We start from the raw sequence: 13,091 nt of genomic DNA on the forward strand, positions 1-13,091 counted from the left end.
CTATTTTGTTTGTCTATTCCCTCGCCCCATTATTTGTGATAGTTGTTTGGGTGAGGACGAGTGATAAAGCACGAAGGGTGATGCCGTGCACGATTGTGATATGAAAACTAATGCACGAAGGAACATTCCGTGCCATGATATGATTACTAATGCACGAAGGGACATTCTGTGCCATGATATGAGTGTTATGCACGAAGGATCATTCCATGCCATCATTTTGTGAGACAAAGCACGAAGGGTGATGTCGTGCACTTTATATGATTGTTTTGGTGAGAACTAGAGTAAAAGCACGAAGGATGGTGCCGTGCAACTGATGATTTCCTACTCTCGTTGATATTGTAGTTGTACTGTTTCATTCCTTATTTATTGATTTTATCCTTGAACTGTTACAGCCCCTACAGCATGCTCCCCTCCCTCTTGACTGGTTGATTTCTGTATACCTTTTTATTGCATACATATATATTGAACTACACAGGTTTGTTTGGTAGTCCGGTCTAGCCTCGTCACTACTTCGCCGGGGTTAGGCCAGGCACTTACCAGCACATGGGGTCGGTTGTGCTGATGCTACACTCTGTGCATCTTTTTGCACGGATCACGGTGCCGTAGCAGCTTTTGGACAGCAATAGTAGATTCGGGAGCTGACTTCAGTCCAGAGCCACCGAGGTAGCCTTGCTGACGTCCGCAGGACCGGAGTTTCTTCTATCTTTACTTTAGTTTGTTATCCTTTGTACCGGAACAAACAAAACTATGTTTTTATTCAGACATTGTATTTAGCATTCTCTAGATGTTCGTGAGTTTGTGACTCCAGTTCTTCGGTAGAGTTGTATTGAACTTCCGCATTGCTTTCAGTTTATTTATATTTAAGACTTCCACTTTTTTATTAAATGTTTCATTGTTTTTAATAATACCGAGGTTTGCTAAAAGAGGTAATAAATAATTGGCTTGCCTAGCTCCTAATAGTAGGCGCCATCACGACTCCCGAGGGTGGGAAATCCAGGTCGTGACAAGTTGGTATCAGAGCACTAGGTTGCATAGGTCTCACAACTCACGGACAAACTCGGTAGAGTCTGAGGGATCGGTACGGAGACGTCTGTATTTATCCCCCAAAGGCAACAGAGTTAGGAAAATTTCACTTTTGTTCTTTCTTGTCGTGCGATTCTGTTTCTCAAATACTGATTGTCTCTCTACTCTGTTCTTTCGCAGATGGCGAGAACACGTTCTTCCTCTTCTACCGCGCAGCAGCCCGAGCCCCCAGCAGCAGCTCCTACGAAGGGCAGAGGGCGAGGCCGAGGCCGTGCCAGAGGCCGAGGCAGGGGCAGAGCTCAGCCCCGAGAAGCAGCCCCAAAGGCGGAGCCTCAGATTGATTATGACGAGGAGGTTCCAGCTCCAGCAGCTCCGGTGGGCCCAGCTCAGGTCCCAGAGGGGTTTATAGCCACCCCAGTTCTTCAGGACGCTTTGGTTAGATTGGTAGGCCTTATGGAGAGCGTCACTCGAGCGGGTTTGCTTCCAGTAGCACTAGCCACTTCCCAGGCTGGAGGAGGAGTTCAGACTCCTGCTACACGTACTCCGGAGCAGGTAGCTCCCCAGGCTCAGGTTCCAGTGGTTCAGCCAGCTGTGGCAGTCCAGCCGAGTATTGTGACTCAGACCGGCGATGGAGCGGCTATGTCCGCAGATGCTTTGTGGAAGCTGGATAGGTTCACCAAGCTCATCACCACCACATTCAGCGGTGCTTCTTCAGAGGACCCCCAGGATTTCTTATATAGCTGCCATGAGGTTCTTCGGACTATGGGTATTATGGAGACTAATGGGGTCAACTTTGCCACCTTTCGTCTATCTGGATCCGCCAAGACTTGGTGGAGGGACTATTGTTTAGCCAGACCAGCAGGGTCGCCATCTCTGACTTGGGACCAGTTTGCAGAGTTGTTCTTGGAGAAGTTTCTCCCCGTTACTCAGCGAGATGCTCTTCCCAGGCAGTTTGAGCGCCTTCAGCAGGGCTCTATGACAGTCACACAGTATGAGACCCGGTTCATTGATCTAGCTCGCCATGCTATTGTTATTCTCCCCACCGAGAGAGAGGGGGTGCGGAGGTTTATTGATGGTTTGATTCAGCCGATCCGTCTCCAGATGGCTATGGGGGTCGGGAGTGAGATTTCTTTTCAGGAGGCGGCCAATGCGGCCCGTAGAGTTGAGATGGCTCTTGCATAGGGAAGTGGTCATGGGTCAGATAAGAGGCCCCGTCATACAGGTAGGTTCAGTGGTACCTCGTCTGGAGGTAGAGATTCTTATGGTAGAGGCCATCCTCCGAGGCCCTTTCAGTTAGCTCTTCAGGTTTCTCATGGTACTTCAGGTGGTCGTGGTTCTCAGCCGCATTATTCTGACCAGCAGCCTCACAGTTCACCATCAGCACCCATCAGTGCCCCACCACTTCAGAGTTTTCGGGGTGGACATTCAGGTCGACAGGGTTAGCAGCCTCAGCAGCCGAAGGCTTGTTACGCTTGTGGTGACCCAAGTCACATTGTCAGATTTTGCCCTCGATCTTCGAGCAGTTCCCAGCAGCAAGGTCCTCGTCCTATGATACAGGCATCAGGTGATCCACAGGCCGCCCAGCCAGCTAGAGGCGGGGGTAGAGGTCATAGAGGTGGAGATAGAGATCATAGAGGTAGAGCTCGGACCGCCAGAGGTAGAGGCCAGCCAGTAGTCGATCGTCCCAGGGATATGGGTCAGGGAGGTGGGGCCCAGCCTCGGTGTTATGCTCTTCCAGCCAGGCCAGAGGCTGAGTCTTCAGATGCAGTTATTACAGGTACTATTCTGGTTTGTGATAGGGATGCTTCAGTGCTATTTGACCCTGGGTCTACGTATTCGTATGTGTCATCCTATTTTGCACCGTACTTGGTTATGCCTAGTGATGCCTTGGGTGCTCCTGTATATGTATCTACACCGGTGGGTGATTCTATAGTGGTCGACCGAGTTCATCTTTCCTGTGTGGTAGTGTTTGAGAGTCTTGAGACCCGTTTTGATTTATTGCTCTTAGACATGGTGGATTTCGACGTCATATTAGGGATGGATTGGTTGTCCCCGTANACTAATGCACGAAGGAACATTTCGTGCCATGATATGATTACTAATGCACGAAGGAACATTCCGTGCCATGATATGATTACTAATGCACGAAGGGACATTCCGTGCCATGATATGAGTGTTATGCACGAAGGATCATTCCGTGCCATCATTTTGTGAGGTAAAGCACGAAGGGTGATGCCGTGCACTTTATATGATTGTTTTGGTGAGAACGAGAGTAAAAGCACGAAGGATGGTGCCGTGCAACTGATGATTTCCTACTCTTGTTGATATTGTAGTTGTATTGTTTCATTCTTTATTTATTGATTTTATACCTGAACTGTTACAGCCCCTACAGCATGCTCCCCCCCCCCTCTTGACTGGTTGATTTCTGTATACCTTTATATCTCATACATATATATTGAACTGCACAGGTTTGTTTGGTAGTCCGGTCTAGCCTCGTCACTACTTCGCCGGGGTTAGGCCAGGCACTTACCAGCACATGGGGTCGGTTGTGCTGATGCTACACTCTGTGCATCTTTTTGCACAGATCACGGTGCCGAAGCAGCTTTTGGACAGCAATAGTAGATTTGGGAGCTGACTTCAGTCCAGAGACACCGAGGTAGCCTTGCTGACGTCCGCAGGCCCGGAGTTTCTTCTATCTTTACTCTAGTTTGTTATCCTTTGTACCGGAACAAACAAAACTATGTTTTTATTCAGACATTGTATTTAGCATTCTCTAGACGTTCGTGAGTTTGTGACTCCAGTTCTTGGGTAGAGTTGTATTGAACTTCCGCATTGCTTTCAGTTTATTTATATTTAAGACTTCCGCTTTTCTATTAAATATTTCGTTGTTTTTAATAATACCGAGGTTTGCTAAAAGAGGTAATAAATAATTGGCTTGCCTAGCTCCTAATAGTAAGCGCCATCACGACTCCCGAGGGTGGAAAATCCGGGTCATGACAGATGTGGTCGACAAGAGTCAATAACACTAATAATTCTGCAAATACGATGATCCAAAGTAAAAGAGTAGATGGATATTTTACCCTTTATAAATAATTTTTTATTGGATAAAATTATAACTACAGTTAAATATGTAAAATTTTAGACGATTTCATACTAAAATGTGATAAAATAAATGATTTTTTAATAAATAATTAAGTTTTTATAACTAATAGTAGAATAAATTCATTTTTTTACTTCTTTTAAAACTATTCATATACGAAAAATTTTCAAGTGGATAAAACTCATATGGTACATAAATTTATTTTTATAAGAAAAATATTGTCGAAAAGAGAAATTATATATAGAGCAGACTTGAAGCGATAAGGATAAAATATTAAAAGACAAAACGTATTCTAAATGAGTTGTAATTTTTCTTCATTCATTATAAAGAACGACAACTCCCTATATTTTTTATACATTACTTCTTGTAAAATATTAACTCAACATTGACGGAGGCAAACGAGAAAACAATAATAATAAGATTTGTGGACTTATGTGATGGTAGATTACTTTTCCTAATTTTTATTTTACAATTCAAACACATTATGTAGTATATATAAGAAAGATAGAGATTTTCTCAAAATCGTATATTCATGAATATAGGATAAAACGCGCAAAGCGCGTACCTATGACTTATATATATCACAAAAATTGGTAAGAATTAAGAAGTTTCACAAGACTGGTAAAATTGAGAACAATGTTGAGAAGAAAGATTAGCTTTCCTTTTTCTTGTATTAGTCAAAGTTTGTGGAAAAGCTGACACCTAGTATACCAAATAGTTTTGTCATTTAATTTTAAGCGTCTATATATTTGCCCATTTTGCATTAAGCTAACCATTTCAGTCACAAGGAGTTGCAAGCCAGAGAAAATATGGCTACTACTCCTGGATTTCTCACTGATTGGCCTTGGAAGCACCTCGGAAGCTTTAAGGTACCAATCATTCATGAATTTCTTTCACTGGTTCTGCTATTGTACTCTGTTGGGCTAAACTGATTCAAATATATTGTAATATTATTAGTTAGTTTCGATCAAACTTACATGGTTTTTCCAAAATGTCTCACATCATTAAAAGTATCCGATACCTTATAAATTGCTTGTTGTTTTATTTATGTTTTCACTTTTCATGTAAGAATTTATTCACAAATATCCAACATACTCCTTCAAATGGTATAGATTGAATTTTACGCAAATAGTATCGACTTATTATCTCAACTCGACTATTAAAATTTGGGTCTTGGAATCGTGACTCTTTAAATAGATTTTTCTTTTTCATTATTTTCAAGTGATATCTGCTTAGCGTATATATGCATTTTATCATTAAATTCAGCTACCATGTCAATACATAGAAGTTAAACTCTTAAACAATTATAACTTTTTATTATTACAATATCATATTAATTTATTTGAATATTAACATGTATAATTTCTTCTTTGTTTGTGATGGGGGATGATTAAAGTACGTGATTTTGGCTCCATGGATAGCTCACAGCGTTTATTGTTTAGCAACGAAAGAGCAAGATGAGAGAGATTCCACCAATTTGCTCATAGTTCCTTTTCTACTCTCAAGGATGGTTCACAACCAGCTGTGGATTAGCTTCTCTCGTTATCGAACAGCCAAAGGCAACAACCGCATTGTTGACAAAGGCATCGAGTTTGATCAAGTCGACAGAGAAAGCAACTGGTCTTTTCTCTCTCTCTCTCTCTCTTCCATTTTTTTAGAGAATGATCGATTTGTGTAATACTAACTGATCATGATATTAATTCTGGCAGGGACGATCAGATAATATTGAACGGGATTGTACTTTATGTGTTTAATACGATGACTTCAGCAGCTACAAACTTGCCATTGTGGAGATCAGACGGTGTAATCATGTCAATTTTCCTTCATGCCGGACCTGTTGAATTTCTCTATTATTGGCTCCACATAGCCTTGCATCATCATTATCTCTACTCTCGTTATCATTCTCATCATCACTCTTCTATTGTAACTGAGCCCATCACATGTAAGAAAATGACTTATTTTCTGAAAAATATTTTCGCCCTACCCTACTAGATCTGGCATAAATTCTTGAAATGGGGTTTTAATTTCATGTTTCTTTGTTTCTTGTTTGATGTTTTCAGCTGTGATTCATCCGTTTGCTGAGCATATAGCATATTTCCTGCTATTTGGTATTCCAACATTATCAACAGTGTTCACGGGGACTGCTTCCCTGGCTTCTCTCTTTGGCTACATTACTTATATTGATCTCATGAATAATATGGGGCACTGCAACTTTGAGTTCATTCCCAAGTGGATTTTCTCCATCTTTCCCCCTCTCAAATACTTGATGTATACGCCCTCGTAAGTCCTTTTTCATTCAACCCCAATATTATTCCATATATTTTGGCATGCCACGAGCACAACCGGAGGCCGGCAGAGCTTATATGCTATTGGTTCAATTAAATTCCGTATTTTTCACGATATATATATATATATATATATATATATATATATATATATATATATATATATATATATATATATATATGTGTGTGTGTGTGTGTGTGTGTGTGTGTGTGTGTGTGAAAATTTATTAAAATTTCATCAAATATGAAAATTCTTGTGAGCTTGCGGCATGGCAAAACTAAGGTCTCTAGAAAACTTGTTTTGATTGAAATTATTTGCTAACTACGTCGTTTGTTCGATCCTCGAACATATTATTGCATCCGTGTCAGATCCTTCATTATAATATATTTTTAAAAGATCCAACATTAGTGTGGATCAGAGCAACGTAGTTTGCTAGCTAGTCCATCTTATGATTGACAATTACATTGTTGACATTGATTTATCAGGTTTCACTCCCTGCACCATACTCAATTCCGAACAAATTATTCGCTCTTTATGCCATTCTATGACTACATCTATGGGACCCTGGACAAGTCTACCGATTCACTATATGAAAAATCACTAAAAAGGCAAGAAGATTCAACAGATGTGGTACATTTGACACATTTGACAACCCCAGAATCCATTTACCATCTCAGGCTAGGATTTTCCTCACTGGCCTCAATGCCTCAAAACAAAAAATGGTACATTTGGTTCATGTGGCCAGTCACTTTGTGGACTATGATCACCAACTGTTTCTATGGACGCACTTTCATTTTGGAGAGAAATAACTTGGAAAAGTTTAAATTTCAATCTTGGTCCATACCAAGATACAATTTACAGGTTATAATACATAATGGAATAATTTTCAATTTCAGATTATAGGTTTTTGTTTTTATTTCTTCTAAGATAGTGCTAATTTTTTTAATGGGCAGTACTTATTGAATTGGCAATCACAAGCTATTAACAGCTTGATAGAGGATGCTATATTACAAGCAGAAGAAAAAGGTGCCAAGGTCTTAAGTCTTGGCCTTCTAAACCAGGCAAGTCAAAGTGCACCTAGTTTTTCTCTTTAATAGAGGTATTGCTTGACGCGAGTTGATTTCTTGAATGAATTTAACTTATATACACAAACAAGGTAAATAGTTTTTATATTATTTGAGTACTTTAATTTATTATAGCAGTTACCCTATCTTATTTTTCAAGATTGCTGATCCTTTAGACGGTTACTTATTACTATTTTTTAAGTGACATGATAGTACAAAAACTCTTTTAGTGTATAGAAGCTAAACTCTGATTGAATTTGTTATACAAATTTTTTTGCTTAATAAGCATGATCTTAATTTACAGGGCGAGGAACTTAACAGAAATGGAGAAATTTACATAGAAAGACACCCTAAAATAAAGATCAAGGTGGTGGATGGAAGTAGCCTGGCAGTTGCTGTTGTGCTAAACAGCATCCCTAAAGGAACAACAAAAGTGCTTCTCAGAGGAAACCTCACTAAAGTTGCCATTTCTATTGCTTCTTCTCTGTGTCAAAGGGGCATCCAGGTATGCTTACCCTTTTCACTATTTGCTCTTTGCTTCCTTCATTATATTGAAAAATAAGTTTACCTTATATACATTGTTAGCATATATAAAGAATGTATAGACTATTAATGTATTTTAAATTATTCTTTATTGTCAGTAGGTAATTTGCCTTACTTTAAGCTAATAATTCCAACTTCTGAAGTTGTGGTTTAATTTAAGTGATTTTTTATACTATCAATGTATAAAAGAAAACTAAAAGAGAAAATATCTTCTTTTTTTTTTTTGGGTAATAGAGATATTTATCAAGAAACATGTATTAAGAGTCATTACAAATTGGGATAATTCTACACATAATTCCTAGTTTGTTCTTTCTAAAAGTAGAAACAACAAAAGGAGGTGGAGCAAGATAATGTATTAGGCTCCTAAAAATATCTAAATTACATCTATTTTTAGCTCCATTTGCTTCTCTAAACATATACTTTAATGGTTGGTTGCCTGCTTCATTTAATAGGTATCTGCAATCGTCAATCAAATTTTGATGAAGGCTAACATTGTTAGATGTGGTTTGCGTATCCTTAGTAATTCTACTATATCCTCAAATGGATATAGTTATCATTAGTAACAACTAATCTTTAAATTGGCTGGCACGACTCACTTAAACGCTCATGAATTGGCTAAACAATTCTTGATTGAAGAAGTTTTATATTAATGTGTTGAGTTGTCCTACATCGGAGGGATTTGAGGTCCTTGGTCTCCTTATATGGCTTGGGCAATCCTCACCTTACAAACTAGCTTTTGGGGTTGAGTTAGGCCCAATGTCCATTCTTATCATAATGATTACGTAGCTTTCTCAAGCATGTATTGTCATTCTTCAAACTGGTTGTGCCAACTCACTTAAACTCTCGTTCTACTGGTCATGCCATGTGGTGAAAACTTTCTGTATTCTATGACCTATAAAATGTTAATCAATTCTTGCTTGACGAATTTATTTGATATTACCTCATTCATGAATTGGATAACCTAATTCTTGTTTGGTTAGGAACTGAAATTCCGATTACATTAGTGCGGCCAAATTTTATTTATATAATATTGATGATCACCAACTATAATCCGTCATACACGCACCATATTTAAAGAGTGGAGAGATGATAGGCTGACATTTTGGTTGATTTTTTAAATTGTACAGTTCTTCCAATTAAATTATCATGTTCTTCGACTTTTTAATTTCTTTTGTTAATCGATCTTACTATTCTTAATATCAGGTGGCTACTTTCTACAAAACTGACTACGAGAAACTTAAACTTGCTACTAGCTGTCAGGGTAATTTCGTGCTGTCAAAGACATTTGATCAGAAGGTAAAATTTTCCGAGTCCATTATTCAAATGGTCACTCAATTATCCCAAATTATCTCCTAAAGTCATTTTTCTTTCGTTTATAATAATAAAATCACTGAACTTTGCCTATTGCACTCAGAAGGTCACTCAACTAGATTTTTCCAATTTTGGATTGCCAAATACCTATTTTACCCTCTAAATTATAAACATTTATCTTCTTTTTCTTTTTTAAAACTTTTTAATATTATAATTTTTTTTCTTTTTAATTTACATTATGGACTTACCTATAATGTATATAATGATGGAATAACAAGATAATGAGCATAGTAAAAATAATAATTAGAATAATTTGTTAGTAATAAAAATTTTAGTATTAACAAAAAAAATTCAAAAATTTATTTACACAATCCAGAATGAATGAAAATAAAGGTTGTAAAATATATATTCTATGTACGTAATATAAAATAATTATTCAAATAAAGGTATTTTTATAATATATATTATATATTCTGAAAATTATGCTCAATTATATTATCGTGTATATATATATATATATATATATATATATATATATATATATATATATATATTCCACGTACGACTTAACATAGCATATTTTACCCTACACAGATAGTCCCCCTGCTTTCCGGTGACAGAACTTGTGTCGTCGGATAGAAACATAATAATATAATTGAGCATAATTTTCAAGAATATATAATGTATATTATAAAAATATATTTATTTAAATAATTATTCTTATATTACATGCATGGAATATATATATATTTTACAACCTTTATTTTTTTTTCATTCTGAATTGTGTAAATAAATTTTTGAATTTTTGTTGTTAATACTAAAAAGTTTTAAAAAAATAAAAAGAAGATAAATCTCTATAATTTAGAGGGTAAAATAGGTATTTGGTAATCCAAAATTTGAAAAATCTAGTTGAGTGACCTTCTGAGTGCAATAGGAATAGTTCAGTGACTTTGTTATTACAAACGAAAGAAAAGTGACTTTAGGAGATAATTTGGGATAGTTGAATAACCATTTGAGTAATTGACTCAAAATTTCCCTCTGCATCTCTTTTCAAAGTTCTTGTTTCCTTTTCTTCTTATTATTCTTTATAAGTATGCAAAGTAATTAATTTTTGCGTGGGAAAAAAACGACTAGTACGAATATTTGACGCTAATATTTTCCGATTTACATATTAAGGGTTATTAACGTGTTAATAGATATGGGTAGTTGGAGATGGATTAACAGAGGAAGAGCAAATGAAGGCAGCAAAAAGGACACTTTTCTTCCCATTCTCGCAGCTGCCTCCTAAAAAAGCTCGCCACGACTGTTTCTATCACCACCCTCCTGCAATGCTAGCTCCCTCTTCTCTACAAAATTTGCATGCTTGTGAGGTTTGTGAAGATTAACTTTTGTGTTCTTTCTATTTACATTTTATAAATGGATTTAAGTTTAAAAAATTATATTATCCATGTACATTTACTTGTTGTAGCAGGCAACCAACTTATCTTTCACGTTATTAGTTACAATCATTATAGACAGATTACCTGTAGTTAATCTAATGATGTGTAAGCATTCTTTTACTCAATATATAAAGTTGATGTCTCTAAAAAATAAGACAGGTTACTTATTATAACATATTTAGATGTACTACGGCCATCTCCCAGGCTGCACCAAATTTTGCACCAAATTCAAATTTGGTGTAAAATTTGGTATTTTTTTGTTCCAATGGAACACCAATTCTTGCACCATTATAGTGCATGAATAGTGTTGCATCATCACATCAAATTTGATTTATTATTATTTTATTCATTTTTTTTATTTTTTGGACTTTTAATTTATCATATATTGTGTATGTAATTAATTTTTATATTAAGATCTTTATAATTTTAATTTTATATCCTATTTTTTTGATATATTAATTTTTGTATATATTATATTTATATAAAATCGTAAGTTAATTTTATTATTATTATTATAATTATATAAAAAGATGCACGTGAATGTCCAGCTCCTACGGTAGAAATGGCAGTAGATGAAGATCACCGATTTGAACAATTTTTAGCTCGACACAAAAAAATTAAGGATAAAGATGCGCATTTCGCACTTCGTAATGCATTAATCAAGCATTTATGGGAGAATAGAGGCGAAAGTTGAATATTTATGTGGTACTTAAATTAAATTGACTATGATGTAATATTTATTTAATTATCTTTTATCAATGATTTCACTTAAAGTTGATTTATCCTTTAAAATAATTTTATAATTAATGATTATATAAGTGCTGAATGTGAATTATATATAATGAATATGGAAAAAAGAAAAAAGATAGTATTTGTTTGAAGGAAATAAAAAATGAAATTTAAATAGAAGATAATAATATAATATAGAAGAGAGAGAAGAAATATTATTTTTTGGTGTAAAAAATGGTGTAATGGTTGGAGTAAATTTGGTGTTACACCATTTTTGTGTGAAATTTGGTGTTAGGATTGGAGATGGTCTAACACTATAAAATTTTAAAAGAAGCGAGGTTACTTACGATAATATATTAAAATGAATTGATATTTATTAAGTAAATTTATAATGTCACTTCTTTTATACATTTCTTCTTCTATATCATCATCAAAAGCTTNTTCTTCTATATCATCATTCAAAAGCTTTACAGGCTTGCTTTCTCTATTTTTTTTTTTTTTTTTAAAACATATAACATTTTGAAGTATGGGAACTTGCAGAATTGGCTACCAAGAAGAGCAATGAGTGCGCCAAGAGTGGCTGGAATTGTGCATGCCTTAGAAGGATGGGACGTACATGAGTGTGGAGACAAGATGATTGACGTTGACAAGATTTGGGAAGCAAGCCTCAAGCATGGATTCAAACCTTTGGCTTTTGCTGAATGAGATAAAACAAGAAATTTATCATCTTTAACTATAAATTAAATAATCTAAAACTGCGATCGAGCTTATGCCTTATCTATTTCTTGTACTCTATATGGTTTTTTGTCAACTAAACAATACAAATGAAAGTTACTTTGAGGCCCTCCTTTTTTATTACAGCTGCATTATCAAGTTGTAATTAAGTTCCATATGGACGATAACTTCTTTGTTTTCCCCTCAATTCGTTGGTGTTACGTCAACTCGTCTAATAATTAGACAGCCAATATTTGAACTCTTGGGGCAAAAAATATTGTGGTTTTCCGTTGGGAAATTTTCATAAAGCACTGTCTTTTAGTAGTAATTAGTCATCTATAGATACCATTTGCTATATTACGGATTATAGATACCTTTTCTGTGGTTATAAGATGTATTTGATGTATTTAAGCTATTGTATTCATGAATACAGTAGCAAAAATAGGCGTGAATCAGGGAATTCTAGCTAATCAGTTGTTGTATTCGAGTTTATTCGACTGTATTCATGGAGTAAAACATGGGATTACAGCCGGACAGACTATTGTATTCGACTGTATTCACGGCGTGAAATAGGGGATTACACTGTTTCAAAATGAAAAGTGAATCAATTAACATAATAGACTCCTAATATAACTCAACAAACTCAATTATAACACACAAAAATTATATTTTCAGTTATAAAAAAGATTCTCAACCGAAAAATACCTCAAAAATATAGCGATCTTCAGAGAAATTATATAATACATCTGAATACATAAATTATATTAATTAAAAAACATATGAATACATTCATGGCATATAGCGAGATAGTGAATACAATAAAATACATAGAATACAGCGGGATACATTGAAATACAATGGAAAAAAAAGACAGTGAATACA

General features: G+C 35.7%; 1 protein-coding gene across 1 annotated transcript; it reads left to right on the top strand.

Moving 5' to 3' along the window:
* Window positions 1-4,903: 4,903 nt before the first annotated feature.
* Window positions 4,904-12,335, top strand: LOC109209347 (protein ECERIFERUM 1-like). Its single transcript, XM_019372605.1, has 10 exons — window positions 4,904-4,992; window positions 5,520-5,743; window positions 5,833-6,065; window positions 6,184-6,403; window positions 6,895-7,270; window positions 7,363-7,470; window positions 7,778-7,978; window positions 9,220-9,312; window positions 10,524-10,697; window positions 12,036-12,335. The coding sequence occupies exons 1-10, from the start codon at window positions 4,933-4,935 to the stop codon at window positions 12,198-12,200; spliced, it is 1,854 nt and encodes a 617-aa protein (XP_019228150.1). The 5' UTR covers window positions 4,904-4,932; the 3' UTR covers window positions 12,201-12,335.
* The last annotated feature ends 756 nt before the right edge of the window (window positions 12,336-13,091 follow it).

This window comes from Nicotiana attenuata, unplaced genomic scaffold, assembly GCF_001879085.1.
Source record: "Nicotiana attenuata strain UT unplaced genomic scaffold, NIATTr2, whole genome shotgun sequence".
Lineage (NCBI taxonomy): Eukaryota > Viridiplantae > Streptophyta > Magnoliopsida > Solanales > Solanaceae > Nicotiana > Nicotiana attenuata.

What these genes read in the sequence shown, in the direction of transcription:
- LOC109209347 (XM_019372605.1), top strand. Translation starts at nt 4,933, where the DNA reads ATGGCTACTACTCCTGGATTTCTCACTGATTGGCCTTGGAAGCACCTC. An exon ending in TACTTGATGTATACGCCCTC is followed by an intron (nt 6,404 to 6,894) that starts GTAAGTCCTTTT and finishes TTGATTTATCAG; the next exon opens with GTTTCACTCCCTGCACCATA. An exon ending in CAAAGACATTTGATCAGAAG is followed by an intron (nt 9,313 to 10,523) that starts GTAAAATTTTCC and finishes ACGTGTTAATAG; the next exon opens with ATATGGGTAGTTGGAGATGG.